This window comes from Ammodytes marinus (assembly GCF_949987685.1).
Source record: "Ammodytes marinus genome assembly, chromosome: 22".
Lineage (NCBI taxonomy): Eukaryota > Metazoa > Chordata > Actinopteri > Uranoscopiformes > Ammodytidae > Ammodytes > Ammodytes marinus.
The window spans coordinates 5,307,158-5,335,003 of record NC_137226.1 but is presented as its reverse complement, the minus strand read 5'-3'; the positions used below and the strand labels follow the sequence as shown (position 1 = coordinate 5,335,003).

At 41.9% G+C, this 27,846-nt stretch overlaps 1 protein-coding gene across 1 annotated transcript; it reads right to left on the bottom strand.

Annotated features, from left to right (window-relative positions):
• Positions 1–425: 425 nt before the first annotated feature.
• Positions 426–27,349, bottom strand: lhfpl3 (LHFPL tetraspan subfamily member 3; the record flags this gene model as incomplete). The annotated part of the gene is made up of 3 exons (XM_080051497.1): positions 426–616; positions 2,157–2,453; positions 26,902–27,349. The coding sequence occupies 3 exons, from the start codon at positions 27,347–27,349 to the stop codon at positions 426–428; spliced, it is 936 nt and encodes a 311-aa protein (XP_079907623.1).
• Positions 27,350–27,846: the final 497 nt, after the last annotated feature.

The window sequence follows — 27,846 nt, the reverse complement described above, 5'->3', positions numbered from 1 at the left end:
TTTTTTTCTTTTCTAAACCTTTGCACTGTGGACAGCTTTCCTCACATCCACACAGAGAAAATAGCCCTTGCAAAGCTCAGGTAAGACAATGCAGTGACATAGGCGGATGTGGCTAAGCGGGTAGGGCGGTCGTCCACTGGTTTGCAGGGTCAGTGGTTCGATCCCCCTCCTCCCCGCAACATGTCCAAGTGTCCCTGGGCAAGACACTGAAGCGATAGTTAGCTTGAACCCTGCATGGTAGCTGCTGCTGTCGGTATGTGCATTTGAACATAACAATGTAAAGCGCTTTGGTTCTGTGAAAAACCACGGAAAAGTGTTATACAGGTGGAGTCCATTTACCATTTACATAACACCACATGTAAACTTTAAAGTAAGTCTTTTTTGAGGGTTCACCCTTGAACAAAAAACAAATGAGAAGGCTATTTTTACAGAGAACATTTTTGATGCATCAAGGTCTCCACTAGTGTAGTGGTCTGGCCTCTTCCAGACCTTCTCCTCTCCTCTTCTCTGATCAGTTCTTTCCCCACATCATCAGCTCTGCGTCCCAGCCACAGTGTGCAGCGAGAGAGGGACGCTGGATCCCCCAAGAAAACATCACGTCTATAGGCAACAGGACCTGCAAAGAAGAGACATGTTTAAAGTGAGTTTGCAGGAATTCATGTAGTTTAAAAAAAGTTGAGAATGAATATAGATCAATAATTCCCAAAATTAGGCTAAAGATAATTAGAAGGATTTTGGGGGATTTTGGGTTTACAGGGGCCGTAAAATTAATCAGATTGATGTTACTGCTTTATCAAAAGTTGCTACAGACAACATATATTATCTTTACCTGTCTGTGTGTGTGACTGCTTTACCATTTCCAGATACTATATGGCGTTGCCGCTCTCTGTGGGGAAAGAAGAAAGAAAAAACTGCTTAAACATACAATAACTATCCAACAGGTGGCAGTGTTACCTAAAAAACAATTATTCTCTGAAGGAGCTACAGTTATACGAATCCCCTTTGGTGTTTGAGGTTTCTAACTATCACTTTCCCTCCCATAATTCAGTACATCTGCTGCCTTTCTTTCTTTCTCTCCTCACTGCCTCATTATCCCTCTCTCCCTTCCTCTCCGGTCTCTCGCTTGATAATAGCTTTTTTTTTTAATGCCTTTTTTTTTTTTTTTGCTTATACGAGCTAACCAACATGACTGTGGCCCGGTTGATATGGTGGCTGTGATTCATTTAGACAGTGCTGGCAGCGAGCAGTGTAAACAGCCATTAGTAATTCATGACCCTATCCAGCACCCGCCCCCCCTTAGGCTTCAATTAACCCTTTGCTATTATATTAGTGCATTCTCCCTCTCCCTAACCCATTTTTCTCCCATTCTCTCCATCTGTATTCTCCTCTATTTCCTTTTTTAATCATTCTCTCTTTGGTTCTAACACGTCTTTAACTCGCCTGCAAATCGAGAAAACATATCGTTGGTTAAGAGATGCAGACAGAATGTAGCCGAGCAGGTGGTATATCACATCTGTCTAATGCATGCAAATGAATCACTTGGGCAAGGGAAATTGTGCAATTGTGTGTCTTTGATGTGTATGTGTGATTGTGTCTCATTATTGTATTTCGTTTTAATGGGAAGGCCAATTAGGCAGAAAAACTCATTTTGACTGTGCATTGATTTGACTTGAGGCTGATGACAATGTGTATAATACGCTTTAGTGGCAATTGCTTTTTTTTTTTTTTTTTTTTTTTTTTAAATAGGATCTCTGCATTCACTTGTTTTTATTTTGTCTTGTGTAGCCTATCAAACCGTCTCTGTTAGAAGGTTTTGTGAATTACCAATTAAAATGAAAGTGAAACATGTAAAAGGGCGATAAATCTAGGGAAGATTGTACTAGGACTTTTAACAGGACTCGCCCGTCTCAAATTAGGATTTGAGTGTCTAATCTACGACAGATTAGGTGGATTATTTGACATTAATTGCACTGATCAAAATGAATATCAACTGATTAATTGCTTCTGAAAATAGCCCTTGCAGAAAAAATTTACTTCATCCCACCGATGTACAACACAGCATTGACACAAGTATATATGGACACCTGAATGTTACATATTTTATGTAGTTATAATATCTCCTCCATAAATTCCTACATGGAGCTAAACCTAGAGACCATACATGCATTGCCTGTGTCTCCCTCCCGCAATGAGCCACAGAGGTATATCGTTATCCCCCTTACTGTCTCCCAGCAGCTCGTCAGACATCAGACTGTCCTGCCGGTTTCCCAGGACGAAGGCCAGGAAGGAGAGGATGAGAGCGTCCATGATGCCCATGATGGCCAGGATGTAGGCCCAGCGCACGGAGCACGCGCCCAGGGTGTACTTATCCGTCTGCTCGCCACACATCCGCTTCACCTCGTCACTGTCCCAGCCGTCCGGGTAGATCATGCAGCCCAGGATCAGACATGTACCTGGAATACAACAGAGGGCAGACAGACAAGGTTAGTGTAAGGCTTAATTGGCTGTCAAGGGAGGACTTGTGTGCTGGATTTCTTTGGACACACTGCAAATCTTAGACCTAGAAAAGATAAAGTAAGTGTCTGGTGAAAAACTTAATTGTGGATATGGCAGGTGTCTGTATGTACACTCAAAGGTGGAGTAAGTGATTCTGGGGAATGCGTCTTGTCACTTTTTGTCCAAATGAGTGAATAGCTCCTCATTATCTGCTACCTGTAAGTGCTTTGTGCCCGCTTAAAAAGGAAAAAGCTAAAAGTAAAATGTTTTTATTTTTAGCTCAAGTAAACAGTTAAAATATTTAGCTAAATGTAAACCCTTTTAAATAGTTCAAAAGGAAAGAGTTGTAATATTTCAATTGAATCCATCCATAAGGGTATATTTGGAACATTGCGGTGAGGTTAATGACAGGGGTAAGGAGTTGGTTTGACACGGCGACTGCTCCATAAGAGAAAGAGGAAAAAGAGAGAGACAAGAAAAAAGAGAAGTAGACACAAGGACCAGGAAGAGGTGACAGCAGTGTGGGACAATATGTCACCTCCACATGTCACAGCCACAGGTAGTGAGTCGGAGCTGGCTTCATTAGCTGTCTGCTGCAATGGCCGACAATCACAGTCTGAGCTGTTAAAAGACACTTCTGCTGGCAGTATATAGGGACCTGCTCCCCATTCATGCAGAAAGTCGAGGCCATCAAATGATTTACGGGTTATTGAAGGATCTGCTGCAAAAAGCTAAGTCTGAATGTCAGAGGACTTTGTGATGGTGGGTTGTACATACTACTTTACGTTAGCTTTTTGGGAATTAAAGGTGGAGTCAGCGATTCTGGATAATGCTTGTTGTCAAAATCACTTTTTGTCGGGATATATCAGTGGATATCTCCTCACAATCTGCTACCTGTCTGTACCGTGTGTCTGTGTGAGCTGAATAAAAATCTGGTGTTAATACACACCCTTGGCTCTGTAAACTGGTATGTAAGCTAAATGATATGTACACTTTAGCTAGCTGTGTATTAACACTGGATTTTAGTTTTTCAGCACACACAGTGCATTGGCTTCATGTAGCGGATCATGAGGAGATATTCACCAATTTTGACAACAAGCATTCTGTATTCTCCTGTCTCATTGACTTTAATACAACCAGCCGTCACTATAACAACTGAAACAGCATCAACAATCTCCAGTAATGAAAACCAGTATCGATGTGAAAGCGCTCCGTCTAATCCATATTTTACACACCTACAATTCCCAGGTGGCGCTGAGTCTATTGACTTTCTTGCAGCTTTCCAAGATCAATTTCCTTTGAGCAAATAGAACAAAACAAATGCAGCAGTGGGTTGTTGCAAAATACATTCTGTTATATTATTTATATTGGACACAATGGACCCTGTTATAAATGTATTTTTTATTTATTTCTTTTCCATATCTGATTCTTCTAAATCTTAAGGATTCTTTTCAGTTTCATGTTCATTCAACACTAAACTTTAACATTTCCCCTCCAGAATATATGAGTGTCAATTTCCATTTATGCATATGAGAGGATTTGGTTCGGTGCACACACACAGTCGTCTCCTGTGTAAACAACCTGCTCCTCCTGCAGGCTTTTGAGCTGTAATATTAATAGAACGAGTTGAGTAGATGTCTCGGGCGGCAAATCTAAAATCACAGAGAAAACACAGGAGATCAAACACACACACACACACACACACACACACAAGAGAGTTTGTCTATCTGACTCGTCTCATCTGAATTCCTCAACATGTCCCTCTCTTCAGCAGCAGTTTTGATGCAACAACCCGTGCTTACATCGACTTAGAGCTAAATATGGGCGTACAAAAGAAATCTAATGTAAATCCTGCTTATTCTCAATGGCTGATCTCATGGTCATCCTTTAAGCTGTCTCCAATAATACCTAAATTATTCCAGCGAGAAATTTCAGTTTCCAAAAATATACCAAATCTAATAATTTAGCTTTAGAAGACACGTACAGAAATGTATTTTTCCTTATGCTGTAATAAGGAAGAAAGCTCAAACTGGAATGGTTCCCATCCGAAGAGCTGCATTCAAATGTCTCTAAAGTAAGCTGAGGAAATGTGTAGCTACAAAACAATCCTGCAAATGGCATTAAGCAGCTATAAGGTAAAACGAGCACTGACTAAAAGGGGGTTATCCAATGGGGGGTCAGCCTCTTAATTTCCCTGATAAATAAATTCTTCTCATCTCAACATCCCCAAAGCAGCCCTCCTCACTATGGAGGGGAACACCGCAGCCTGCTTACAATCCCACGCCATTAATAATTAAAGATATTACGAAACTCATAGAGAAGGAAACAAGGGCAGCTCATTGAGAGAATTTTAATGAATGATGTTTGAGAGAAAACGCACCGGCCTAAAATCTCCAGATAACATTTACACCTAGGGCAGAAAACCTTGAGGAGTGAAAGGGGTTTTTAACATTCAACCCTTCAAGTGGTTTTAGGTTGAGTGAAGTATCGAGCTCAAGGGCTGATTAGATTTTTTTTTAACTGAAGGCGTCATTCTGTAGTGTGGTAGTGCTCTTAACACTGCAGGAGGTTGGTGATACTGTGAATAAGTCAACTAACTAGAGGTGGCTGGTATAACATCTACGGTGCCCAATGCTCTACCATTGTGTCCTTGAGCAAGACACTTAACCCCAAACTGCTCCAGGGGCGGCACTTGTACTATGGCTGACCCTGCGCTCTGCCCCCTCCGAAGTGTGGTAACTTAAGAGGGGATATGCGAAAAGACGAATTTCAATGTGCCTTGTGTAAACTGACTTATAAAGATAACTTAACCGGAGATACTCTACGTCAGCCATGTTGTTCTCTTTGGTAGACATTTTGGTTTTGGTTTTCATGCAAAATCCTTTTAAGTGGGTGATTTCTCTACTGAAGAGAAACTGTAGTACACTACTACATCACTGGAGGTGATTGTCCAAAGTAATTTATCAATTGAAAATACCACACATTTGGCTCAAATCTGAGAATTGCTGCTTAATATTTATTAAAACATTTTTGTATTTTGTGCCATTTCATAGACTAAAGTAATAACTATTGTTTCACTTAACTAAAGTGATTATTTATTGACGCTGATTGAAGGGAATGGAGGTCACAGACCAAGTGTGCCACTAAAAAGTTTCTTGAGCTTCACGATCATGAATGTCCTTGATTTCTCTCTCTCTCTTAAACACACACAAACACACACACACACACACACTAAACACACCCTTGAAGGCTTCCCAGTTTACAGCTGTTGGCAGTGGCACCGGGGACGGGACAGAGGGGGAGGTGTCATAATCTAGATATTTGTGTCCAATCGCCACATGCTATTACAAACAAATATACACACACACACACACACACACACCACTCATCATTGTGCATTTCACAGGCCCAGCTGTAGCTGTCTGCTTTGTGAAATTCATGCCCCTTTAAACACCACAGCTTTTGACACATACAGGTGTGTGTGAATGAGTTAATGCGTTGGAGACACAGGAAGCTTATTACTGTATGCGCTGAGCATGGCCATCAAGGTGGACCACGGCAGAGGATATTAATGAGAGTTCATTGGGGCAGAAACTGGCAGATGAGGGAAAGTAGGAGGACAAAATACCTTCTCCTGCCTCTCAACACCACCTGCTGCCCTGATCCCTTATGCGCCACAGAGGAGGGGTGTGTGTGTGTGTGTGTGGTGTGTGTGTGTGTGTGTGGTGTGTGTGTGTGTGTGTGTGTGTGTGTGTGTGTGTGTTAGGTAGAAAGGGATCATGATTTGCGACACGGCCCGGTTCTCATTAACACCTCTTGTATTAGGTCTGCACTGATTCACAGGGTTTGTCTGTGCTATCGACCACTGGCTGTTCTGAAGTCGCTGCACTCACAGGCCTTATGTTCTGTATGTCGCATTTAAAAATGTATTGGATGAATGGGAAATAATAAACACTTGCTCAAGGACTCGATGGTTTTTTGCCAAAGCTTTTAACTAGTCATGGGACCGAAATTGAAAGGGTCAATTCGTACAAATACCTGGGTTTCATTATTGATGAAAAATTGTCTTTTAAACTTCATATTGAAAAACTGGTCTCCAAATTAAAAATTAAATTAGGTTTCTTTTTTAGAAATAAATCATGCTTCTCATGGCAGCCCAGGAAACGTCTGTTCACTGCGACCTTTTTACCGTTGTTAGATTACGGTGACCTGCTGTTCATAAACGCCCCTGACCAGTACCTCAAGAAATTGGATACCGTCTACCACTGTGCTCTGCGATTTTTAACTGGCTGTGGAAATCGTGTCCACTGTATGCCACTGCAAAATGTCCATCGCTATCTGTATGCAGACTCTCACATTGGTTGTTTTTTGTTTACAAGTGTCTTATTGGGCTGGTCCCTTCATATCTATGTGTTTACATGTCCACAAACAAATGTAGCTATGGTTTGCGTTCTAGGGATGTGTTACAGATGTTGGTACCCAGAGCTAGAACTGAGTTAGGGAAAAAGGCCTTTAAATATGCTGCGCCTTCTGCCTGGAACACTGTGCAAAAGCAGCTGAAGCTGCCGGAGCTGGTCACCTTGGGATAATTCAAAGGAATCCTGAAGGACAGAGAAGATAGTTCTCTTGGTCAATGCAATTGTTTGTAAAGCTATTTTCTGATAACGGCCGGGTTTATTCATTCATCTGTCACCAGTTTATTTATTTAATTTTTAACTGTACTCATTTCAATCTTCATATAGTCTTGTCCCTGATCTTGTATTGTACTTTACCTGACGTTGAATGTGGTGTATGAGAATTGTGGTTGATTGTTCTTATTGTATCATGGTGCTGCCTTCTTGGCCAGGTCATTCTTGAAGAGATTTTAATCTCAATGAATTTTACCTGGTTAAATAAAGGATATTGATTGATTGAATGGTAGAGATGGTGAGCACCATAGATGCAATACCAGCCACCACTAGTTATACTACAAGTAACACCCTCCTGTCCGGTGCCGGGGATCGAACCAGAGACCTCATGGTTACTGGTCAGCCCCTCTTCCTCTAGGCCATAACTAACAGAAGGAGAAATAGCCAATAAATGTTAATAGAACATTAGAATTATGCCCAAACAATTCAAGACATTTAAATCAAGAGTCCCTAAAAGATGAACTGCTAAAGTTTGAGTTGCTGACGGCACATTCAAATAACCTTTATAATCAGGGATCTTTTATGACCGTTGGCATGAGCACGGTGCTTTGTTCAGCACAGTATCACACTCAACGGGCCAACGGTACTTTCATAAAGTGTTCATGAAAAAATATGTAGATAATAATTGCAGGAGGGAAAAAATCATCAGTCCATATAAGGAATTACAGCACCTTGTAAAATGTTTTGTTAATGGTTCAATCTATTGTTTGGAAATGTTTTTTTTTTTTCAACACAAAAAGGTCTAAACTCCGTCCCCGCTTATGAATAATCATATATTTGTGGGCTTTAAAGTGGCATAATCTTTCTACAATATGTATCTTAAAGGCAAGTTTCACAAAAGAATCCCAGGGTATGACCTCAATGTGTCCTCAATGGTGTACCTTTTGTTCTAATACAAATAAATAATTCTTAATTAATTTTTTTTAGCAATATTTCATATAAAAATGGATGAAATCTATCTAGAAACACTGGTTATCATTGCAAGCATTATAAAGATACATCAAATAGTTGTGCTGACAAGTAGCTTAATTTAGTACAAGGAGCTGTCCGCGCACAGATGTGCTGAAATCTCAACCAGAAGTATTTTCAGCTGCTCTATTCTCCACTACACCCCTGGCTTCAACAACTCCCTGTGATTTATACACAGGCTCACTCTGGGCCGCTCCGTAAGCACGCCACAACTCAGGCTGAAACAAAAGGCTGTTCACAAAGCCTACCTTTCATCCCCTCGAAAGAAAGAAAGAAAGAAAGAAAGAAAGAAAGAAAGAAAGAAAGAAAGAAAGAAAGAAAGAAAGAAAGAAAGAAAGAAAGAAAGAAAGAAAGAAAGAAAGAAAGAAAGAAAGAAAGAAAGAAAGAATTTTGTACAAAAAAATTGTACAAAATGGCAGCTTAAAATAAAGTTCCCCAAATATGCAGTGTAAAACTCTCCCTGTGTTACAACAGTTGGAGTCAAATGCCCTTTGGGGAACGTTTCTGTAGTTAAAATACATGGTGTAAAAGGTACTTCAATTTGACTCTTTTAGTGGTACTTTAGCACCTCAAAATGAACTGTGTTAGCGGCTGCATGTCGTGAAAGTCTTACAAACGACCGCAAGACCCTGATGTTACACAATGGGGGAAACGGGATGAGATCACTAGAATCATTAGGCATCGTGTGGGAATGTGACAGTTGGGGATTAATATTGTAATACAAGTGTGTCATTTTCAGGTGTGGACGACTGAAATGTGGAGGCAGAGCAGAGAGGGAGGTGGGAGGAAGGGAGGAGGGGGTGAGGGAGACACATCAGGAACAAGGGATTACAAGATTGTTCTCCCAATGCACATCCTCTGAGACATGAGGGGAATGAGAGAGTGGCTGTTTAAAAATGCAGCACCGTACAGAGCACGTTCCTCTATCAAGAGAATGGCACACAGACAGACAGAAAAACCACGCTGTGAAGACACAAAGCAAGCAGGCAGGCACACGTCAGTCAAGTCAGGGTAAAAAATAAAAAGGAAATGTATATAGCACAATGTAGGCCATCATTAGTCTGTCCTCAATTCAATTGATTGAAAGCAAAATGAACTGTTAAACCGTGTCAAAGACGAGCTATAGTTTGGGGACGGTCCCCTGAGGAGAGAAGTGCCATAAAAATTGATATAGGATTAACATTTACAATCATATCATCTCTAAGAGGTAGGGATTCGCAAGCAATGTTGCCGAGTGCAGGCCAAAAAGAAACCCAGGACTTGGTTCAAGGTTAGGCACGCCTCTATTTAAAACCAGCAGGGGGGCTATGTGACCATCTTTCTGCGACACCTTTTCTTTGTACAACAGAAGATTGTTTGTTGTACAAATATAACAAGGAGAGATTTACCAGCTGGAATTCTTAATACTTTTTGAATCCCCCATAGGTTTCAGATGCAAAATCAGCATCTGGTAAAAGGATCTGTTTAGCTGCAGAGCTAGCATTTGCAAAGTTGGAGACTACTAACTGTGGTTTTGCAGGTAAGATGTTATAGTTACTACCCGATGTGGTTGATAAGCAGAATACCTGGACATGCTAATTCTTGCAGTGCACGGATACAGGGCAAATAAACACTTTTGTGTTTTTGGTCTAAGAAAAGCTCAACCTTTTTAAATAGAGTTTCTCTCTTACTATGAACACATGAGCATAACTTAAACACGAGTGAAAATCATGTCAATCAAGTGTGTTAGTAGAAGTAAGCCATTTTTGGATTATTTCAATTTTTTCAAAACCCCCCTTCAGCTGTACAGAAACAAAGCCTCCATCTTCCAGTGATAATCTACATAGAAGTTATTCTCATACCCCTCCTGAGCCGAGGTATTGTTCTGCTCCTTCAGATGCAGAGGCCCCCCTGTTGCTTTACAACACCCAGGAGACAATGTCAGAATCTGCCTCAGATTTTTCATTACCCGTATTCTTTGAAGTCAGTCCTAGTTGGATCCGTCTTCTTCAGAGTCTTCCAAATGTGCTTCAATAATCAAAGTGTCCTCTGATTTCTTACCTAGCGCAAGAACATGTTTCGGGGAGTGGGAGGTCGCTCCCATATACAACAGCTACGATGCAATCAAGAGGGATGAAGGGAGATGCTGCATCGCCATGGAGACGGGCTGCCTTCGGTAACCAGGCTCCTATAATAACTGATGCATGGATTTGTATGGATGAGTGAGTAGCCTACAAGTGTCAGGACTGCACCAGGCACCTCTGTGTTATGTGGCACTAATGTGACAATGCAAAAGAAGCCCGCCAGTAATTAAGTTAAAATAGGCTATATAGAAAATAACTATATTGTCGGTCGCTTAATTTTCATTGCTGCTATTCTACATCGCTTTCTAAATGTTTGATGTCTAACCGTGAATCTTACTGTATTTTCTTTGTTTGTACTATTTCTTAAATGCAATGTCTAATGTCTAATCCTGATGGGTTTAATGCCCCTGTAAAGCACTTTGAATGGCCTTGTGTCTAGATTGTGCTATATAAATAAATGTGCCTTGCCATATGTCGTCACAAGCAGCATACCGTCACACATGATCCGTAATCCAAAACAGCTTTTGTTCTTTTTGGAAGAACAGGAGGAACCCTGTTTACTTACTAACCTATCAGGAGGGGGGAGATTGAAGGTGATTTAGAAACAGGTGTCCCATTAATTAACAGCTCCCACCGGTGAACCTGATGTGTGTAAGCCTGCCAAACAAGGATCCCCGCGCTATCCCAGACAGAAAACAGCCAGTGATGAGGCGATACATTTTTAACTTAAATATATCATTCTGAAACTTTGCCAGTTGTTTGCGCAGTTGTTCTCTCTCTCTCTCTCTCTCTCTCTCTCTCTCTCTCTCTCTCTCTCTCTCTCTCTCTCTCTCTCTCTCTCTCTCTCTCTCTCTCTCTCTCTCTCTCTCAGATGCAGTGACAGCGCACTTGAAGTGGCAGACAACTTTGGCAGTGCTGAATTTTTAACGGTTGTCCCTATTTTCTCTCCGAAACCTTTGAAGTCGGGCCGAGGGGACAAGGATATGCACTGATGATGGCAGAGAGCACATGTACTCATCTTTATTCTTTCTTTTCTGTCAAGCGCTCTCTCTCTCTCTCTCTCTCTCTCTCTCTCTCTCTCTCTCTCTCTCTCTCTCTCTCTCTCTCTCTCTCTCTCTCTCTCTCTCTCTCGGCAGCACTGAGCTCTGATTGCGACACACCTGGTAAAAGTCCAGACCCTGGTGCCACCGACAGGTCAGTCAGTACACGTTTGTGACCACACAAGGTTCATTTAGGAGCTGTTTAGGAGCTTTGAACCTTATTTTAAACAGCAGATAGAGATGGCGAGACATCATTGAATTATAGATGATGACTCTTTAAATTTTGGGGGCCTTTTTCGGAATTGCTTTTTGCTCTAACGTTAAGAGTGTAAGTGCATTTTTCGACCTTGAGGAACAGCAGTTGACAGAAACAAAACAAATGTTCAACATTTAGTATGCTAAAAATGCACAGGGGAACTGCAGAGTTGGGCGATCTATTGTTGAATAGAACAATATTAATTGAAACAGCTTTTAAGTTATACTGAGGGAGACGTTGCTTTTAATGGGACAAGACGAACCCTGCTCTAGCCACTTCTTTGATTCCCGACCTGCCTGTGGTAAAGACCTGGGGCAAGCGGTTGGCTCTAAGGTGCAACTGATGTCATCTCGAAATCCGAACTTGACTCCATGCAGGTTGCAATGGAGACCCACTGGAACTACACCGTGCTCCCAGAACCCATCCCTTCCTATACTGCATCTCCCAGAGGCCCATCCCAAGCAGATCACCTTGGCGATCACTGGGAGACGACAGTGACAGTGTTAGAGTGAGAGTCGTTACTAAGGCAACCAGCGAGCTCGGAGGAGAGGAAGGAAGAGCATTAACGGGGTGGCTGAGGTGGCTGCCAACATTACTGAAACAACACACGTCCCCCTCTAACTCCCTCCACACACACACACACACACACACACACACACACACACACACACACACACACACACACACTCAGAGTCCGTGTTCTCTGATCCGTGACCTTCGGAAAACGGTGACTGTAAACAAATGAAACAACTGTTAACCCGCACACACACACACACACACACACCACCAATAGAGACCATCCTCTTGAGTGCAGTGAGCAGTAGGCTATATTGCCCCTCTGATGAGTCCCCTGTGTGATCATAAGTAGGTCCACTGGGTTGCAAACGCACATCTCAACTCCCCCCGCTAAGTTTATCAAATACCAGCACTGCCACGCCATCAGCTCTGGAGCCTTTTTGATATCCTCACAAGCTCAACCCCTCATTTGTATTCTGACTCTGCCCCCGGTTTTCACTGCGCTTTCTTTGATTCGATCCCCCTGCTAACATGTTTTCCTATGTGAACATTGTTAGTCTTGTTTTTAACGCAGCATGACGGCACCTCCTCATTTACAGCTCAATGCCTCTGCTATAATAGTCAATGGATGATCAGTGAAATTAGGCATCTATCTCGGAAGAATAAACTAGCGGGAGAAATGCCAAACAGGTTCTTGAGTGGATTGCAGTGGCTCTTTGTAAGGTCATTTTATACAGGTTGACATCAGGAAAACATCAGGCAGACTCAATAACAGCAGCACTTAAAGGTGGAGTCTGCAGAATGCAAGTTGTCCAAATCACTTTTTTTTGTCTAAATCAGTGAATGTCATCAGGATACACTAGCTGTCGGTTTTGTGTGCGCACAAGCTTGGGAAAAAAATCTGGTGTTAATAAACAGCCTAGGCTCTGTGAACTGCTATATTAACTAAGGGTTGTAAAAACAGAGGGGCCCCACCACAGCAACATGCTAGTCTACAGAGCCTAGGTTGTGTATTAACAGCAGATTTCTTTCAGCCCACACAAATAATCAAGATACAGTCATATGAAAAAGTTTGGGAACCCCTCTCAGCCGGCATTATAATTGACTCTGCTTTCACAAAAAAAAGATAAAAGTGGTATGTCTTTAATTTACCAGGAACAGCTAAGTACTGGGATGATTTCCAAACAAAGATTTTTTGAAAAGCAGTATTTGGTTGTATGAAATAAAATAAAATGTGAAAAACTGGCTGTGCAAAAATATGGGTACCCTTGTGGTTTTGTTGCCTGTAACAGCATGTAAAACTGATGACTTTAAACGCAAAGTTGGTTGGATTATGTTGTTAAGCCTTGAACCTCATAGAATTGTCTGTTTAATCATGAAAAAATGTATTTTAGGTGCCTAAATGCAAGTTGCACTTCTCTTTGACTCTCTGCTGAAGTGAAACCGAATGGGATCATCAAAACAGCTCCCAAAAGATCTGAAAAACAAAGATTGTTCATTGTCATGGTTTAGGGGAAGGCTACAAGAAGCTTTCCCAAAGGTTTCAATTGTCAATTTCGACTGTAGGGAACGTTGTCAGGAAATGGAAGGACAGGCATAGTGGCAGTTAAACCCAGGCATGGCAGACCAAGAAAAAAACAGGAGCGGCATAGGTGGAGGATTGTGAGAATGGTTGCACACAACCCACAGATCACCTCCAAAGACCTGCAAGAACATCTGGCTGCAGATTGTGTATCTGTACATCGTTCAACAATTCAGCGCAATATGCACCAAAACATCTGCTTTTTATAAAGACCAAATAACTTAATTTTTGTCTCATCAGTCCAAAGCATTTTCTTCCAATATGAAGCTGGCTTGTCTAAATGAGCTTTTGCATACTCCATGCAACTGTATCTGTGGCGTGGGCGCAGAAAGGGCTTCCTTCTCATCACCCGGCCATACAGATGTTTTGGTGCAAATTGCACTGAATTGTAGAACCATGTACAGATACACAATCTGCAGCCAGATGTTCTTGCAGGTCTTTGGAGGTGATCTTTGGGTTGTGTGCAACCATTCTCACAATCCGCCGCATATGCCGCTCTTGTACTTTTCTTGGTCTGCTAGACCTGGGTTTAACTGCAACTGTGCCTGTGTCCTTCCATTCCCTGACAACGTTCCTTACAGTAGAAATTGACAATTGAAACCTTTGGGAAAGCTTCTTGTAGCCTTCCCCTAAACCATGACAATGAATAATCTTTGTTTTTAAGATCTTTTGGGAGCTGTTTTGATGATCCCATTCGGTTTCACTTCAGCAGAGAGTCAAAGAGAAGTGCAACTTGCATTTAGGCACCTAAAATACATTTTCTCACGATTAAACAGACAATTCTATGAGGTTCAAGGCTTAACAACATAATCCAACCAACTTTGCATTTAAAGTCATCAGTTTTACATGCTGTTACAGGCATTAAAATCAACAAAACCACAAGGGTACCCATATTTTTGCACAGCCAGTTTTTCACATTTTATTTTATTTCATACAACCAAATACTGCTTTTCAAAAAATCTTTGTTTGGAAATCATCCCAGTACTTAGCTGTTCCTGGTAAATTAAAGACATACCACTTTTATCTTTTTTTTGTGAAAGCAGAGTCAATTATAATGCCGGCTGAGAGGGGTTCCCAAACTTTTTCATATGATTGTAAGTAGTAGATCATAAGGAGATATTCAGTGATTTTTACAAAAAAAGGTGATTTTGAAGACAAGCATTCTCCACAAACGCTGACTCAACCTTTTTAAATGCCCTGAGGCAAGCAGATAGTCGGGGAGATATATATATATATCTGGACATCACGTCTGTATGATGGCTTAAAGGCTGCAGTCATCAAACAGCTAACTCGCCACTATATGAAGGTATTGGCGGATGAGAGAATGGGATTGTGGAAATGAAAGATGCTGTTTGTGAGGAAATGGATCTAGTAATGCATCTGAGCATTGTTTGAGCTCTTTGGTGAGAGGGAATGTGGGTGCACTTTAGACCAGCATAGATGACCAGAACAAAGGACTTGTACAGGCCTATAGGCTATAGAGAGGATACTCAGGAGATGGTGAAAGCACAGAGATAATTCAGTATAATGAGATCATAGGGTGCACTCACATTAGGCAAATGTAACACTAGGTGGATAAACAATGGAGGAAATGGGACAGAGCCATGTTAAGTGCAAAGTTTCTTCCATCAGCTCGACTGAAAATTCAGTAAACATAGGCTGTTCCGGTCAGCCTGCTTCCGTAAATTGTTCCCAGGGAAAATCAGACCCGTGCAAATGTTTTAATAATAACTAGCTAAAAATATAAAAAGGAAAAATTAGACTGATTCATTAACGTTTTAAAGGTTCCTTCTTCACGGGAGGTTTAAGTCAAAGGATCGAACATTACACATGCCACCAGAACAATTGTGACATATCGGCCATCTTCCCCTCTCAACATAACACGTGATATCTGCCCAAATTTTAAAAAGTAGCTATTTTTCTTCCTAATGTCATTGGGAAAAAAAGCAAGTTTATGGCCGTTTTTTTCAGACTTAACAATTGGACCGTGTGGTGCAACCTTCACTGACATGTCATTTTGGACAAATGAAGGAGCACCTGGGACATCATTCACCCTCACACAATGACAACCGCTTGTCACAACAGAGCTTTTGTGGATAACCTGATATATGATCGAAGACCCAGTGCCGGCGCGTCAGTCTCCTCTACAACAGCAGGCGCTCGTTAACTCAAGACACTCACACACATTGAAACGAACATCACTCAAAATGCATGCGCGCAGGACCACACACACACACGCAGGCTAATCCCAGGTAGATACATTCAAATGGGTCATGGTGTCCTTGTCCTGCTGACTAACTCAGGAGGAGGAGGATAAATCAACTGGCCTGTCTTCTCGGGCCCGGCCCCAGTGATCAAGAAAATAAACCCCCCCGATGGGAAATCCATAAAGGCAGACGAGAAAGGGGTGGGGGCGGGGGGGCGTATCGACGAAGGACACAGACAGCAACAGAGTCTAATGGATGAGACAGAAGCTTGATAGAGCTGCTGTCTGTTGCTCATTCATTAGTTTGTAAAAAAAAAGAAGAAGAAATGGCGGCTCCGGTGTCAAGTGTGGAGAAGACAAACATTTTTTTTTACCCCTTGGTTTTTATGGCTCAAGCTGCTCTTATAAGACATTAAAAAACTGGAAATAGATGGAAGAGCACAAGGCATTAAGCAAACAGAACATCCGAATAGGATATGTTCAAATGTAATAACTGAATTTGTAGGTTCAATTTGTATATTCAAAAACACATTGGTGCTAAAAACCATCCTTTTCCAACAAGCCTTCTTGTAAAGGGCTGCCCCTTTTGTTTTGTAATTCATGTTTCTTTTTATTTATTTATTCCTGCCAAACGCACAAATAGCCAAAAGCAGCCCACGGACATGCTGGCGAAATGATGATGCAGTCAACGAAAAAACATCAATAATTTGAAAGGAACGGAGTATATGCCATCACTTATTTAATGTAATAACCAGATTGTTTTATGTGTTTTTTTAATCTATAAAGTAACTATAACTTTACATTGGAAGCAGCTGTTCAAGTGAAGATATACTGCTGCACTATTCATCAATGAAGAGAAAAACATTTAGTTACAAGAAAATGTATTCGATGCGTAGAATAGAAAAGCTTCTCGATAGGGAACTCGCCTGGTTGCTGTACTCTGTTTGGTCTTTCCAAGCACAGTCAACATGTTCATGCAAACATGATGTCTCCTTGGTCCTACACAACATCTCCCCCTTTCCCCCCTTGTAGCCCTCAGGCTGGGAATATTTGTGTGAAGTTCTTCTTCTCTCTCTATTTGCCCTCAGGTCCTCATTATGTGGAATTCAACTCGCTTCATCTAGTAATTATGAAGTATGTGAGAGAGAAGCTATGTCTCCGAGAACATCCACAGTACCAGCAGATTGAGGAGGAGGGGAGAGCTGGAGAGGTTTGGGCAGAATGGAGGACTTGTTCAATGTTTTTTGCTGCAGGTTTGTTCTTCACGTGATTCCAGAGAAAAGCTACAGATTCACTGGCCTATTTGAGCCACGGAGAATGAGAAAAGTTACGTAGTGCTATATGCCGACGATGATGTGAGTTTTTGTAACTTTGTAAGACGCATTTGTGACTGAACAAGAGCGATGTGACACAAGCTCAGAGGCCTTCGACTGTGTCTAGGAGAGTTAGGAGTTATTCACAAACAAGCAGTTATTTATGTTCGCATTCATAATTCATAAGCAAAGGAGACCCGAGAGGCCAATCGCAGAGAGACAATGACAACAACAACAACAACAACAACCACTGCGGTTTTTAATCTGCGAGGTTGTCAGAAGTCAGAACTTGGCTGTGATGTCTAAAATATCTCCATCTGTGAACTGTGAGCTCAGATTGGAAAGGCCCTGAAGGGATCAAGAAAAGAAGCAACAACAAACAGGCCTCCCTCCGCCAGTCCATTTGGCAAACTGTCGGCAGGAGCTTCTCCTTCAATGCACTAGGCCTGTCGCAGCCAATCACAGTGACGAGAGAAGCCTAAAAGCTCAGGCTTGTTTTTTAACCACGATGAAGCGGGGGGGAAAGTTTTTTTTGCAGAAGTTTTCTGGGGATGTGAGGTTATGAGGAGTTGACGTTAGTTGGGTATCGTTCAAAATGTTTGCCGATACCGATACCTTGACTTTGATACCGGTTCCTGAACAATACCTTTTTTTTTTATGAAATCTCGTTTTAACAAGATGACATCATACATTATAGGAAAAAAACATACAAAATATCAATTCATCAAACTTTAACTTAGCTACAATAGTAGTACCTGCCTTCAGCTAGCCACACATTCCCTATCTCCTGTGACACTGCAGCTCCACACAGCCAATCACCAGTACTTTTACATCTTTAGATTGACTGCATTTTTCGATACCTGACATTTCAATACCCTACATTTTTCGATACTCGATGGTATTGACGCATTTCGGTAGGTACCGAAAAAGTATTGAACATGGACACTCCGCCCTATTGTCTGGTATATGAACTGGCAGGGATGAGTGTTACAGTCAGGGGAATTGTTCAGCCTCTCTCACTAATGACATTATTCCTGGGCAGACAGGATAATCAGATCTTAATGAGGCGTGGAATACTCCGGTGCAGTCCCTGACATGAGTCTTTAACAACAGAGGGGGGCGATGTAAAAAATATTTCACACACTAGTCTATTGAGGATATTATGATATTTTATGATATGAGGGAACTAGTGTGGTTTTTAAGATGGCTGAGGGGGAAATTTCTCAGCACTGCTTTCGTTAACAACTGTCAGAGTTGAACCTCTAATTACATCCCCGATTCTCTCTCTCTCTCTCTCTCTCTCTCGGAGTAAGCCTTGAGTCCTGCAGCATTTGCCATCAGAAAGCTTCATACATGTTTCATGAGATCTCTCTGGGTTGAGGTTCTCTTATGTTTCACTGAAGGCGGAAGGGGAAAAAAAACTGAGAAACCGTTGGGAAGTGTGTTGGCATTTCCCAAAGCCAGTGTTGCCCTTTTAAATTAGTGGGGATGATGACGGGGGATAGTGTGTGTGTCCAGGTGCCATTTATACAGAGAGAGGTGGTGGTGTGGTGGTGGTGAAGCTTGACGGGGAGGTAACGAGCTCTTACCAGGAATCTCTGCAGGATGTGGAAGTGCTGAGGTCATATAGTAGAGCCTTAATAACACACTCATATTCAGGCGCTAGTTACGGAGCAGCAGGGAAGCTAGCAGCAGGGACTTGAGAAGGAAATGAGAGAACATGGAGTGATTGGCATATCGGAGTTTGACACCCCCCCTACCCCCTCCCCTGGTGTGTTTATGAACTTTGTGTAGCGACAGCAGTGTCTGTACAGATTTATTCATGGACTGCATGTGCGTGCAAGTGTAGGTCCATGATGTTGTGTTCTTTTACTATGCAAAAAGAAAATGTTCACAAATCTGCTGTTGTATTATCCTATTGTATTATGTATCTCGAGGGAAGAGTCACTAAATAGCCTTCTCCCTGCACAGGGGATCAGTAACAAATCCCCCAGCAGGGGAAAGCCATAATCTCAAGGAGCATAAGCTTGTCCCAGAGGAGCAGACTAAATACTTGTTACTCTGTTTTGCCCGGCTGCTGCCTTTTGTTAAGTCTTGTGGGAAGCTCCATAGTAACAAGAACTAATTTACTTTTTCAGAGTTGTGGATATTGGTCTGTTCTGCATATCAAAGGTTACCACGATGGTGGATTTCATTGTGCCAGTTGGTGTAGAATACTTTTATATTTATTCACATTTTTAAACATAAAACACATATTCAAATGTATTTATTTTTCTCCCACAAACATACTTAATCTGTTTAATTGGGACATTGTAAAAATAAATGTCATTTTCATAGAGTGGATGAATTTAAAGTTGTGTTGTTTTTAAATATCCATCCATCCATCCAATCATCCCAAAAAAGTTTTGGACTAACTCCAATGAATGAATTAAATCCAATGAATCACAGCTCAACTTGGTCCTGATTGATTTCTCATATTAAGTAATTGCTAAACTCCTTCCAGTCAGACCAGTTAGCAGAATATGAACGGGAAAAGCCTCCATTATTCAGGCTCCTAACAGAGCTGCCAGAATGTTGCAATATGTTTTGGGGAAATTGGCACTGTGGGGGGCATTGAATTATCTGACTTTCTGGCCATTGTTGTCATGCATTAAAGGTGCACTATGCAGTTTAAGAAGAGTGGGATTTGTTTACGTTTATTAGTATTGAATAATTCTATCATCATAAATCAAATCTAAATTGTCTGCTGGATAGCAAGGTAAACAGCATAAGCATTCATTTTACATCCTGTTTCTGAAAATCCAAGTCCAATATTTACTGTACCAAAACAGTGAGTTGAAAGATGCTTAAACGTTTCGTTTGAGGGCAACTGTAAAGTCTAGTGCCAAAATTACACATTGTTTTTTGATATTTTGTGACTATAGAAATATTGATAACGAGGCATAAAATCATTTACTAAAATTGGTAAAAACATTTTTGGGACAAGTCGAACCACATCAGTCAGTGTGCTCATTCTTGAACTGAAGTTGGTTTGGAGCTATTGAGGTTTTTGTGCATGTATATGAATAAATGAACACCCCTATCACTGCTGTGCTCTTTGTATCTTTGCAGTTTAACCCGAACAGAGGAGTAACCATTTTGTGGATGTCATCTTCATCTGATTTGCAGTCCTGGCTAGTCTCATCTACTTCTCTCATCTCACATAATCTCCACCTCTCTTCTCATTCCTTACGTCCTAACTACTCTGCAATCACAACTGTCACTCACACTTAGGGCCCTAAATACCTTTCAATTCCCCCAATCAGACACACCAGACCCCTGCTTTACCTCGGACGGACTCCACCCGCTCCTGCTGCAGCCCAAAGCTGTCCATCACACCTTAGTCATAGTGCGTAACCTTTTCATATAAATGAATGTCATACATTCAAGCCATCACCAAATGAGTTGACACAAATTTCATTAAGCCTATCAGCTCCACACAACTCTCTCTCTTAATAACTCAGTTTGGCAAGTATTGGGCAAGAAGTGCTACAGAAATGTTTCAGTTGTTGTGTAGATGCTCCGACAGTGTTGTTGTAATTACTCAGAATTCCTCATGGGGGCAACAGAAGTTATGGACCATATTGTAAAATTGTGAAAAGGTACTACGAGGAACGTTTAAATATTTCTGAAAATATCCTTCTTTTCTATGATGATCATAAATGACATGTAACAGCAAACGAGACCATCAGTTCAAAGAATAGTACTTTTATACTTTTACTTTACGCCTTTGTCATGGGTACGCTCACCCAGGGCTGGACTGGCCATCTGGCATACCGGGCAAATGCCCGAGGGGCCGGCAGCCTTTTGGGCCGGTGAGGTTAAAAAAAAAAAAAAAAAAAAAAAAAAAAAATTAAAATCTTTTTTTTTTTTTTTTTTTTGGACCCTCGGCTGTGTGACTCGGCCCGGCCCGGCCAAGTCACACAGCCGAGGGCCGAGGTCCCTTCCCTCTCGGGAGTGCCATGGACATATAAATGTGCGTGCAGGCTGTCAACTTCACCTGAAAGTTACCAGGCCATTACTCATTATGATTGGTTCTAGGCTAGGCCTGGCCCAATCACACACACAGCAGAGGGCTGCCCATTCAGAGGCTGCATTGAGTTGTATTATCACGCATTCAACTTGTACTCAGTAATTATGAGCATCTGACGATGGTCAGTTTTACATTCAGGGCCGTCGGACTGCGGACAGGCTTGGGGGGGCCCAAGGCAGAGGGGGGCTGCACCCAAGAAAAAATAAATTATTTTTTTGATTTATATTAATTTTACTGGCTCAATATAGGCCCCTGATCTTTGAAGGCCCCGACATTTTTTATTTAGGGGCTATGAAGATCAGGGGCCTATATTGGGCCATTAAAAAATACAAACGAAGGGAAAAAATTCCCGAAGCTGACTGGATTTTTTAAACTTTCTTCTTTCTGCTTTTTGGTCATTCTGTGTCTTTGAATCATTCCAGAAAATAGTACTAAATAGCTTACATAGGAAACAGTTGATTTAGCCTTTGTTTTCTCCTCAAAGTGCACCAGATTGATGAATTTTACTTTAACATTTAAAAAAAAATCTTCCGGGGGAGCATTCCCCCGGACCCCCCTAGAAGGTCCAGGGTCCACGACACAGTCTCCCAAATTCCTGTGAGAAACACTGTGTGTGTGTATGTTTATTAAGAGTCATTAGACCAGGGGTTGTGTTCAAGTACGCGTAATAATCTGGTCATTCATCAATAGAAACATTGTGTTGTTATCTGGCTCAGAGAGGGACCAGTCACTCATACGTTTTGGACTATAGACAAACAAAGCTTTTACATGTTTGTATTGTAAGACCGCCTCTCAGAGAGCCCATCAGGACTTTCTGTATAGGGGCCCAGAATTTGGTGCAACACCCCTTCCTCCGCATATCGTATAAACGGTGGGCTGCCATGGCCAAAAATGCCAGGGCCGATTTTTTGTCCCAGTCCAGCCCTGCGCTCACCCAGGAACAACAGCTGGCGTTGTAAAAACACTACAGTTGTACTGCAAAGTAAAGGAGTTTGTGATTATATTCTCAATGTCAAATATATCAGCACCGCATGTTTAACAACATGAGAGAGCTCATAATAATCATTGCTCAATGCCGCGCGCAGCAGCTTGTAGCGCTGACGACGCTGTCACCTATCAAATTGTTAGTGCACATTAATGTCGGATAGATTCCTCTCCTAGGCGGCAGCAGATTTGTGAGCAGCTGACGGGGCTGATATGACGACCTGAAGTCTGTGGCTGTCTGTCTCCGTGGACGCGATGTTCAATCTCACCTCTCCGCCAGAACACACACCCTATAAAACACCTCGGCTCTCACTGGTGACACCTTTACATCTCCCCGCCTCCGCAGCGTCTTCAGATTTATTCTCCTGCTGACAGCTATATTAGGGAGATCAGTGATAGTCTAGTGGTGTGTGTGTGTGTGTGTGTGTGTGTGTGTGTGTGTGTGTGTGTGTGTGTGTGTGTGTGTGTGTGTGTGTGTGTGTGTGTGTGTGTGTGTGTGAGAGAGAGAGTGAGTGTGTGTGGGGGGGTGGGGGGGTTATGTTCTGGATCTCATGCAGTTCTGTATTTTTTATGTCTATGTTTAAAGGGGCATTTGGTGAGCTTTTCTTTTCTTATCCCATAGAACAAAACAAACATAACTTATCTGTGGAAGGGATCAAATGGTCAGAAGATGGATGGATGGATGGATGGAAAGATGGATAGATAGATAGATAGATAGATAGATAGATAGATAGATAGATAGATAGATAGATAGATAGATAGATAGATAGATAGATAGATAGATAGATAGATAGATTCAATCAAATTCAGCGTTGAAATATGACATGGTACATTATGTAACAAAACCGTAAAGAAAATGCATAATATAGTTGAAGATTGGAAAATACTGTATAAAAGGTGAAATGTAGTATCTAACAAAATGTGTTGTATTTTAAAGATAAATAGCATAGAATAAAAAATAAGTTTATTTACTCGTTTCTTAAGTTGTTTGTCTGTTAACTTTAGAGTTAAATAGAGGTCACGTACAGTTTGGTTACTGTGCCTTTAAAATCCTCACCGGCTAAAGGAAGTGATCCACTTTCTTAAATCCTCGGACACCGTATTGGTCTGTAATATCTGTGCACGCTTCAGCTGACTCTGCTGGCTTTTAATTTGGCTGATTCACACTGCGAGCGGGGCCATTTCTATCACTCGTTCACTGACTTTCTTTCTTTTTTGTTCAAAATGCTTCTGCAGCGTTTTCTTTTGACTCAGTGTGAAAACACCATCCATCCACTGTGACCTCTCTGAGCTGAGCTTAAAAGAGGAAATGTTTCACCTATAGGGCAGCCTGTGTGTGTGTGTGTGTGTGTGTGTGTGTGTGTGTGTGTGTGTGTGTGTGTGTGTGTGTGTGTGTGTGTGTGTGTGTGTGTGTGTGTGTGTGTGTGTGTGTGTGTGTGTGTGTGTGTGTGTGTGTGTGTGTGTGTGTGTGTGTGTGTGTGTGTGTGTGTGTGTGTGTGTGTGTGTGTGGAGGAGGGGGAGACCAGCTGAGCACATCACTGGATGGAGAGCAGGAGTGAAGGTGTGTGTGTTGTACTTATACAACTACTTTGTGAGAACCAATTTGAGTTGTAGACCTTAAGAGCGAGGACACCTTTGGAAAGTGAGAACATTTTGGCCTGTTGTCACTTTAGGACAAACCTTTAAAAGTCTGTTTGAGGGTTAACACTTGGTTATAAGGTTTGGGTATGAATTAGGTTAGGGTAAATGTAAGGGTTGGGGTTAGGCATTTAGTTTTGATGGACAGGGTTAAGGTAAGGGGCTAGGGAGTGTGTAATGTCAATGAGTGTACTCACAACAAGTACAGCCGTATAAGTGTGTGTGTGTGTGTGTGTCGGTGTGTCGGTGTCTTCTATTCTTCTGGTGCGTGTGGTCATGTTGCCTCACTGCAAAGCCTCTCAGAATCTTCTAGTCCTTCATTATATGTGTGAGCGGATAAAGACCCAGCTGATGTCATTAGCAGCTCGGCTTTAAACCCAGACCGTCTCAAACGCACTGCTCACATTCACAGGGCTCACATTAATGTGACCTCTTTCATTTAGAAAACGCTTTGATCAACAGCCGCCTCTGGCTTTTATGTATTGATTTAATGTCTATTTTTAAAGGGGACAAAAACTGAATTATAAAAATAGAAACATGGAATATACTGTGTGGATTAAGCCAAAATGACTATAAAGGAGTTAAAACATGTCTTCTTATGTGTCAGGAATGACAAGCAGACATTTTTATGTAAATATTTCCGCTTTGAAACAGACCCTGGATCAGCTCTGATTATCTCATGCCTCTCTCTTCTGCAGAGGCAGCGCGTTAGTGTCTCTGCGTTATCTTTGCCGCACCTTTCCAACACACACAATGGGTTTGTGATAAGCTCCGGTTCCGCTTGACATCTATCTGAAGAGGCATAAATGCACCGAGCCCCTGTATAATATCAGTCCATTCAGACACTTTTTTTCTAACTTTTTTTTTTGTTTTTATATCAAACTGTGATTTCATGCATCAAACCTTAAGGCAAATACAGCTTGTGTGTGTCCTCTGTCACTTTCGCAGCTTCACAATGACACAAATCTGAACTGCAGAGTTAAGGGACTGCCTCCTGTCATTCTGCAAAAAACAGCATTTGGAATCAATAAATATCCCACTACCGAATAGACCCTTTTTATTATTGGCTCGGAATGCCCAGACCACTTAGGAGGCAGAGGAGGGCACCATGAGGGAGAAGCCATTAGTGCATAGGGAGCTGCTGGTCAGACAACCAAGAAATGGACCGTGGGTTGGAAACGCCTCAACAGCACTTTGAATGACTTGCCTCCGTTTCTATTGGATTTCTATGGATTTACAGCAACAGAAAATGCACAAATGCACAGCTGTTTCACTCCATTTCAATCTTTGTGTGTGTGTGTGTGTGTGTGTGTGTGTGTGTGTGTGTGTGCGTGTGCGCGTGCGTGCATGCGAGAGAGCGAGAGAGCGAGAGAGCGAGAGAGTGTGAGAGTGTGTGTGAGTGTGTGAGAAAGCCAGATGGCCACCACCAAAACTCTGGGGTCCATCCAGGTTATTGAGCACCAACATGCCACACGTCACCACCGCTGTCTGCCCTGCTGCTCCACTTTATCAGTGACACTTTCTAGTACAACACATGCTGTTAAAAGGGCTTTTATTTTATAACTAATGGATTCTTTAGTGGCAAATAAGTCAGCTTTTTATATAAAGCTATTAATAATAATAAATTGTTCATTAAGTTGTGAATCTCTTGCTCAAGAGTCGACTGGCTTTTTACTCGCAAGGATTACAGATTGGTTACACATGAAAGAGAAAAAACCTTATAAAATGTGTTAGTGGTAAGTTCCAGACACTTCTCAAACTGTCATTCATAACGTCTTCCTCCATTCTTTTAAAAGACTGAACCTACCAGAATGATGACAGACATGATGGACATAAAGACAGCCCTCTCTTTGACAACTACTGTGCAAAGTTACGCAAAAAGACGTGTGCTGCAAGCTAAAGTATCAAACAGACATTCAAACCAGAGTCTTTTTTTTCTCTTTATCTACTTGAAGGCAGTGCTCATCAAACATTCATCTCTAATGTGAGATTTATAAGGAATTCTGATCCATAAAATGTGATTATCAACAACAAATTGTTTGAAAATGCAAACAATAGGCCTACCAAAAGCCGGACAATATGCACGGTAAGAAAGAGGAGGGAGATTTGAAACAATCGTCTTCAACATGTGGAAAGTTTCCAATAGAAGGAGGTCACAGAAGTCAAAGTATTTGAAGCCAAAAATACGAATGAATCTGAAATGGACATCTCGTATTACCAACCACCACACTAAAAAATGTGATGGAAAAATGGCAGGGAAGGTTGTACAAATTCTACTACTTTAGTCTTATGTATAGTCATATCACTTATCGGTGTACAGTGTATAGGCCACGCAGCTCAGAGAGCTGTGGACTGATTGCATTAAAGGAAGCGCTAATGATCTACTTTTTGGAACTATGTTGTGTATAGCTTAGTTTGTCTGTAAGTGTTTTCTATTTCAAATTGAAATACTAACTTTTGGGAGACTGTAGTAGCCTTGAGACACAATGGGAAATGTTTCCCTTGTGTGCTGAAATGGTTGGCTGACCGCACGCATGTATTTTTCACTGTTTCAATCTGAGTTCTGTATTCCCCCCCTGTTGTCAGCCCACCTACACTTACAAACAGGTACCTCTTATATTAATCAATGCTGTAGTTACAACAGCTATACTTTAAAATGGGGTCAAAATCGACTTAAATAGGGCAGTGGGTCTGGGGAACATCTGGCTTTACAGGTAAACAGTTTTAATGTAATTTATTTACAGTCTGAATGGGGAGGTGAAGATACATAATTAGACGCATCATTATGGATTCAATGTATTTATTCTTATTTTAGCTCTGAGTAATCTCAACAGAGCTCAAATGAGGGTCTATAGGAGTATATGATCAGAAAAAGCAGGGGAACATCTGGAAGTTTAAGGTGCCCACTGAGATGTTTAAGCTGCTTTTAGGCAACTAAACTGGATCAAAGATACAAGTGAAACCATCTGGTTTGTGTTGGAGCTCCTCTGGACAGACACTTCTTTGACAACTGTGTTCTGATTTTCCACCTGTAGTCATAGAAACTGACAGTGTATTGTGTGTATTGCTGTCTCTTACCTGCCGCCAGCTGCATCCAGCCGCAGATCTTGTACACGGTGCCGGTGCTGCAGAAGAAGAAGAGCGCGAAGCAGCCGATGCAGGAGAGCACCAGGAGCATGGAGCTGCCGATGAAGAACGAGGCGGCCTTGAACGCGCCTGAGGGGATGGCGCTGAACTCGGCGAAGCTTCCCTGGCAGGTCAGGTCCCGGGACAGTCCGTTACCGATGCAGTAGTGGAACAGACCGAAGTAGCCCGCCTGCGGAGTGTCCACGCCGTCTCCGATCCAGTACGGCTGGATGAAGCACACCACGTTGACGATGGCAAAGAGGATGGTGAAGATGGCCCACAGGACGCCGATGGCGCGGGAGTTGCGCACGTAGTTGGTCTGGTAGATTTTGGCGGCTTCGGAGGCGGGGAGCATGGTGGTGGTGGTGGTGTTGGTGGTGTTGGGGGCCCCGGGGATCATTCTCTGTGTGAAGGAGGGGGGTCGTCTGCTCCTGCTCGGTCCTCCTCAGGATCAATGGACCTTTACCTCAGCAAACTAATATCTGCGGTAGCCATCTGATCCACCAGAAAAAGGCATATTCAAAACAAGGTGCTGCAGAACTCTTGTTGCTGTTTTTTTATCTTGTTTTATAGCCTATTTATGTTCATTTCATTTTCATTTTGTTATGACTTTATTCAGTCACAGGTGCACCCACATCAGCACTTCACGCTTGCTCGCATCCATGCATGGCCAGGTCGGATTGTGTTGTTTTTTTCTTATTGTAATTTTCATTCAACATTCTGCGAAAAAATGAAATAGCCTAAAATAAAAAATATATAAAACGTCACGAAACGTGCGCTCCGGGTAGAAAAAAACACGCTTCAGGAATCCATCCTCCGTAGCACAAGCCCCCGTAGATTTATCCCACATCTGTCCGCATGTTTATTTTAAAATGTCCCTACCTTGTTCGTGTCTGG